The 7,316-nt window shown below is 49.3% G+C and overlaps 1 protein-coding gene across 1 annotated transcript; it reads right to left on the reverse strand.

The window, feature by feature from the left end:
- Positions 4,656–5,075, reverse strand: LOC109223030 (RNA-directed DNA polymerase homolog; the record flags this gene model as incomplete). The annotated part of the gene is made up of 1 exon (XM_019387291.1): positions 4,656–5,075. A coding segment is annotated over exon 1 (420 nt), but the record flags the coding sequence as incomplete, so codon positions are not given.

The following is a 7,316-nucleotide window of genomic DNA, read 5'->3' on the forward strand; positions in this document are numbered from 1 at the left end:
TTAAAGACAGGTAAATCAGGTAAAACAGTAAATGAATAGTGAATAGTAAAACTGCCCCTCGGGCCCAGTATCAATCGCTCAGTACAGTAACAGCCCCTCGAGCTCAATCTCAGTCACACAGCATAGTATCAGCCCATCGGGCTCACTCTCAAATCACATGGGTACCCGCGCTCACTGTGGGTGTGCAGACTCCGGATGGGCCCCTTACGGCCCAAGCTATATCAACATATGGCCTGAAAGCCTTCTCACATCACACATAAGGCCTGAAAGCCTCCTCACATCACACTCGAGGCCTGAAAGCCTCCTCACATCACACTCAAGGCCTGAAAGCCTTCTCACATAACACTCGAGGCCTGAAAGCCTCCTCACATCACACTCAAGGCCTGAAATCCTTCTTAGTCCAGGAAACATCATAAGCCCCTCGGGCATCATTAAAATAATAGTGCTCAGCCCAAACAACAGTGGAAGCCCAAACAACAGTGGAAATATCATTAAAGTCTCGAAATTCAATTAAAGCGGCTGAGTTTGTAAAACAGTATAATCATTAGGACTGAGTTCAAGTATTATATCAAAATAGTGAGGAAACAGTGATAACAATCCCCGAAGGATTTAAGTAGTCAGCATTAAGCCCAATATATGGCAATAAGCCCAAATCATGATGATAACAGAACAGCTCAGTCAAATACGCGGTAAAATATCAAACGGGACGGACCAAGTCACGATCCCCAGTAGTAAACAACCCTACGCTCGCCATTAAGCACGTGTTTCACCTCAATATAGCACTACGTTGTGCAAATCCGGGGTTTCAAACCCTCAGGATATCATTTACTATCATTACTCACCTCAAGACGGCCAAAATCCTAGCTCGCTATGCCCTTGCCTCGCAAATCGACCTCCTCGTGCCTCGAATCTGATCAAAACCACAATGAATACGTTACAATAGGCTAAGGGAACATAACCCAATTGAAAAGACTCGAAAAATATCGAAATTCACGAAATTTGCAAAACCCGAGCCCCGGGCCCACTTCTCGAAAATCAGAAAATTTAACATCATCGGATTCCTTATCTCGCCACGAGTCTATACATACAAAAAACTCCCAAATTCGAGCCTAATTGACCCATCAAATCCCACTTTAAAATATCAAATTCCAAGCCCTAGCTTTTCCCCCTTTTGATGAATTTTCATAAATTTCTATGTTAATTCTACCATTAAATCATGTATTTAGGTCATAGAACTCACCTCCAATCACACCCCGTCGAAATCACCTTCAATTCCCGTCCAAAAGCTCTCAAGGTTGCTCAAAAATGGTGGAATTAAACCTTAGCTCGCGGAACAAAATGAGCTTTTAAAACCCTTCTCTGATCGGTCATTTTCGCATCTGCGATAAATGAACCGCTTCTGCGGTTTTCCCTCTGCTTTTGCAGATCTTCACTATGCCCAGGACCGCTTCTGCGGTCAATCTCCGCTTCTGCGGACACCGGTTCTGTGGTCAAGCCTCCGCTTCTGCGGAACCTCCCTTGCATGCACGGACCGCTTCTGCGGTCATTAACCGCATCTGCGGAGACTGCACCTGCGAAAATCATCCGCTTCTGCGGAATTTCTCCAAATGGCCAACACCTGCACCTGTGATCCCTTATTCGCATCTGCGGAACCGCATCTGCGGCCCCTTTTCCGCAGATGCGGAAATACCAGATACCAGCAATCTTCAGAAATGCATCAAGTCCAAAATTCATCCCGATGGCCATCCGAAATCACCCCGAGGCCCCCGGGACCTCAACCAAAAGCACCAACACATCCTAAAACATCATTCAAACTTGCTCCAATCATCAAAACACATCAAACAACACTAAAATCATCAATTCTCACCGAATTCAAGCCTAAGTTCTTCAAAACCTTCCGAAACACGCATTTGATCAAAAACCCAACCAAATCACCTTCGAACCTGAAATTTTGCACACACATCCCAAATCACATAACGAAGCTACAGCAACTCTCGGAATCCCATTCCGCCCTCGGATCAAAATCTCACCTATCAACCGGAATTCGCCAAAATACTAACTTCGCCAATTCAAGCCTAATTCTACAGCGGACCTTCAAAACCAATTCCGATCACGCTCCTAAGTCACAAATCATCCCCCGAAGCTAACCGAATCACCGGAAATCACATCCGAGCCCTCTAACTCATATGTCAACATCCGGTTGACTTTTTTCAAAACAAACCTTCCTTAAAGAGACTAAGTGTCTCATTTCCTTCTAAAACCAATCCAATTCGATCATTCACCCAAGACTCTTATAATGAAACACAAGGAAGCAGAAAATGGGGAAAACGGGGCGGTAACTCACGTGACGACGGGCCGAGTCGTCACATCCTCCCCAACTAAAACAAACGCTCGTCCTCGAGCGGGTCAAGAAACATACCTGAAGCCTCAAACAGGTGAGGATATTTGCTCCGCATCTCCCGCTCGGTCTCCCAGGTAGCCTCCTCCACGTGCCGACCTCTCCATTGCACTTTCACTGAATTAACATCCTTTGACCTCAACTTCCGAACCTGACGATCCAAAATGGCTGCTGGCTCTACATCATAAGTCAAATTATCATCCAACTGAACCGTACTGAAGTCCAATACATGGGACGGGTCCCCAACATACTTTCGGAGCATAGATACATGAAATACCGGATGCACGCCCGACAATCTGGGTAGCAAGGCAAGCTCATAAACCACCTCCCTAATCCTCCTAAGTACCTCAAAAGGCCCAATAAACCGCGGACTCAACTTCCCTTTCTTCCCAAACTGCATGACACCCTTCATGGGTGAAACCTTCAGCAAGACCTTCTCACCAACCATATAAGACACATCTCGAACCTTCCGGTCCGCATAACTCTTCTGACGCGACTGTGCTGTACGATGCCTCTTCTAAATCAGCTTCACCTTTTCCAAGGCATCCTGAACCATCTCTGTCCCCAATAGCCTAGCCTCGCCGGGCTCGAACCAACCAACAGGAGATCTACACCGCCTCCCATACAACGCCTCATACGGAGCCATCTGAATGCTCGACTGATAACTGTTGTTGTAGGCAAACTCTGCAAGCGGCAAAAACCCATCCCAAGAACCTCCAAAATCAATAACACAGGCATGCAACATGTCCTCCAGTATCTGAATAGTACGCTCGGACTGTCCGTCCGTCTGAGGATGAAATGCTGTACTCAACTCCACCTGTGTACCCAACTCTCGCTGAAAAGTCCTCCAGAACTGAGAAGTAAACTGAGTACCTCTATCTGAGATAATAGACACTGGAACACCATGAAATTGGACAATCTCCCGGATAAAGATCCCTTCCAGCCGCTCCGAGGAATAGGTAGTACATACCGGAATGAAGTGTGCGGACTTGGTCAGCCGATCCACAATCACCCAAATCGAATCGAACTTCTTCGAAGTCAGAGGAAGACCACTCACAAAATCCATAGTGACTCTCTCCCACTTCCACTCGGGAATAACCATCCGCTGAAGTACACCACCCGGCCTCTGATGCTCGTATTTTACCTGCTGACAGTTGAGACACCGAGCCACAAACCCTACAATATCCTTCTTCATCCTTCTCCACCAATAGTGCTGCCTCAAATCCTGATACATCTTCGCGGCACCCGGATGAATGGAATACCGCGAGCTGTGGGCCTCCTCTAATATTAACTCCCGAAGCCCATCCACATTGGGCACACAAATCCGGCCCCGCATCCTCAACACGCCATCATCTCCAATGGTCACGTCTCTGGCATCATCATGCTGAACCCTGTCCTTAAGGACAAGCAAATGTGGATCCTCATATTGGCGCTCTCTGATGCGGTCATACAAGGAAGACCGAGAAACCACACAAGCCAACACCTGACTAGGCTCCGAAATATCTAGCCTCACTAACTGATTGGCCAAGGCCTGAACATCAACTGCAAAGGGCCTCTCCCCAACTGGAATATACGCCAAACTCCCCATACTAACCGCCTTTCGGCTCAAAGCATCGGCCACTACATTGGCCTTCCTCGGGTGATACAGAATGGTAATATCATAATCCTTAAGTAACTCTAGCCACCTCCGCTGCCTCAAATTAAGATCCTTTTACTTGAATATATGCTGAAGACTGCGATGATCAGTGAATACCTCGCAAGATACGCCATACAAGTAGTTCCTCCAAATCTTCAAAGCATGAGCTATAGCAGCGAACTCCAAATCATGTACAGTGTAGTTTTTCTCGTGGGGCTTCAACTGACGAGAAGCATAAGCAATAACTCTACCCTCCTGCATCAATACACATCCGATCCCAACTCTCGAAGCATCACAATACACAGAGTAAGAACCTGAAGCTGATGGCAAAACCAACACTGGAGCCGTGGTCAAAGCCGTCTTGAGCTTCTGAAAGCTCTCCTCGCACTCGTCCGACCATACAAATGGAGCACCCTTCTGAGTCAACTTGGTCAAGGGCGATGCAATAGAGGAAAATCCCTGAACAAACCGGCGATAATAACCTGCCAACCCAAGGAAACTACGAATCTCTATGGCTGAGGTCGGTCTAGGCCAACTCTGCACCGCCTCTATCTTCTTCGGGTCGACCTGAATACCCTCGCTGGACATTACGTGCCCCAAGAAAGCCACTGAACTGAGCCAAAACTCACACTTGGAGAACTTTGCATAAAGCTTCTCCTCCCTCAACCTCTGCAATACAACTCGCAAATGATGTGCGTGCTCCTCCTGACTACGCGAGTACACCAGGATATCATCAATGAAAACAATAACGAATGAATCCAGATACGGCCGAAATACACTGTTCATCAAATGCATGAACATTGCTGGGGCATTGGTCAGCCCAAAGGACATAACAAGAAACTCATAGTGCCCATATCTAGTCCTGAAAGCAGTCTTCATAATATCTGAATCCCTGATCTTCAACTGGTGATAGCCCGAACGGAGATCAATCTTGGAGAACACCCTCGCTCCCTGAAGCTGGTCAAATAAATCATCAATGCGAGGTAGGGGATACTTGTTCTTCACTGTTACTTTGTTCAATTGCCTGTAGTCAATGCACATTCTCATGGTGCCATCTTTCTTCTTCACAAACAGAACCGGTGCACCCCACGGTGACACACTAGGCCGAATGAACCCCTTATCTAGGAGTTCCTGAAGCTGATCCTTTAATTCTTTCAACTCTGCTGGTGCCATACGATATGGCGGAATGGAAATGGGCCGAGTGCCCGGCACCAGGTCAGTACCAAAATCAATATCCCTGTCTGGTGGCATGCCCAGCAGGTCTGCAGGAAACACATCGGGAAACTCCCTCACAACCGGGACGGAATCAATGCTAGGAGTCTCGGCTCCAACATCCCTCACAAATGCCAAATATGAAAGACAACCCTTCCCCACCATACGCTGGGCCTTTAGGAATGAAATCACCCTGCTAGGAACATAGTCAGTCACACCACGCCACTCGATCCTCAGAACACCCGGTATAGCCAAGGTGACGGTCTTAGCATGACAGTTTAGAATAGCATGACACGGAGATAGCCAGTCCATGCCCAAAATAACATCAAAATCCACCATGCTCAATAGCAGTAGATCAACTCGGGTCTCCAGACCCCCAATAGTCACCAAACATGATCGATACACATGGTCTACAACAATAGTATCGCCCACCGGGGTAGATACATGAACAAGTTAAGCAAGACACCCTCGGGTCGTACCCAAATGAAGAGCAAAATATGAGGATACATAAGAATAGGTGGAACCGGGATCAAATAAGACTGAGGCATCTCGGTGGCAGACAGAAATAATGCCTGTAATGACAGCATCCGAAGCAATGGCATATGTCCTGCCCTGAAGAGCATAAAAGCGGGCCTAACCACCGCCCGATCGACCTCCACCCCTGCGGCGACCCCTGGTTGCCTGACCCTCACCCCTAGCTGGCGGGGCGGGTGCTGAAGAAACTAGACCAGAAGATGAGGGTTGACCCCTCTGCTGAGATGAGCTAGCAGCACGACGAGGACACTGCCTCCACATATGCCCAAACTCTCCACACTCATAGCAGCTCCCTGGTGCTGGGGATTGGGACTGAAGGGAACCCCTCACGCCGGAGTGACTAGCTGATGCACTCGGCCTGGAAGAACCCTGAGCAGACGGGGCACGAGATGAACTCTGTGCTGGAAGAGCGCTGAGAGGTGGCTGACTCTGCTGAGAACCATGATAACCGCGACCTGAAGATGCCCCGCGATACTCAGGACGAGCCGACTGAGCAGGCCTGAAAGAACGACCCCGTCCCTACTGGAACTCGCCCCTCGAAGGAGCGCCACTGTAACTACCTGAACCTCGAGGCCTCTTGGCCTCCCTCTCCTCTCGATCCTGGCGGCGAACCGCCTCAATCTCTCGGGCTATATCAACCACCTCCTCGAATGTGGAACCCAGCACTCGCTCTCTAGTCATAAGAACACGAAGATGGTAGTTGAGACCGTCAACAAACCTCCGGATACGCTCACGATCAGTTGGAACCAGCCAAACCGCATGACGAGCCAACTCTGAAAATCTCATCTCATACTGAGACACTGTCATATCTCCCTACCGTAGCCACTCAAACTGTCTGCGCAGCTCCTCTCTGCGGGACTGCGGTACATACTTCTCCAAGAAGAGAGTGGAGAACTCCTGCCAAGTCAAAGGTGCTGCACCAACCGGCCTACGCCGCTCATACGCCTCCCACCAAGTGAAGGCAGCCCCAGTAAACTGAAAAGTAGTAAAAGCCACACCACTGGACTCAAGAATCCCTGCTGTACGAAGCATCCGCTGACATCTGTCGAGAAAACCCTGGGCATCCTCTCCCTCAGCACCACTGAATGTCGGAGGCTGGAGTCTACCAAACCTCTCGAGACGACGCTGCTCGTCCTCGGGCATAGCTGGAACCATGAACTCCTGTACTGGTACAACTGGCTGAGCTGAAGGTGCCTCTGGAGTCTGTAATCCCTGCACTACCTGCTCAGGTGTGCGAGCAGCGAGAGTCTGATTGCCTCCCCCAGCCTGCGAAATAGCTGCTGCTGTGGTGGCTGAAACGACCTGAGCCAGGCCAGTGCAAACTATCAAAATCTGAGTCAAACTCTCCTGAAGACCCGGAATCACAATGGGCACAGCTAGTGCCTAAACTGGTGCTGTTGGAGCCTGGTCCTGAGCAGGGGCAACTGGAGGATCCACAGGTGCTGCCCCTGCTGCTCTACCTCTGCCACGACCACGACCGCATCCACGGCCTCTGGTGGCCTCAGTGGGTGGTACTGGTGGTCGTCCGTCACGTCC

Source organism: Nicotiana attenuata, chromosome 2, assembly GCF_001879085.1.
Source record: "Nicotiana attenuata strain UT chromosome 2, NIATTr2, whole genome shotgun sequence".
Taxonomy (NCBI): domain Eukaryota; kingdom Viridiplantae; phylum Streptophyta; class Magnoliopsida; order Solanales; family Solanaceae; genus Nicotiana; species Nicotiana attenuata.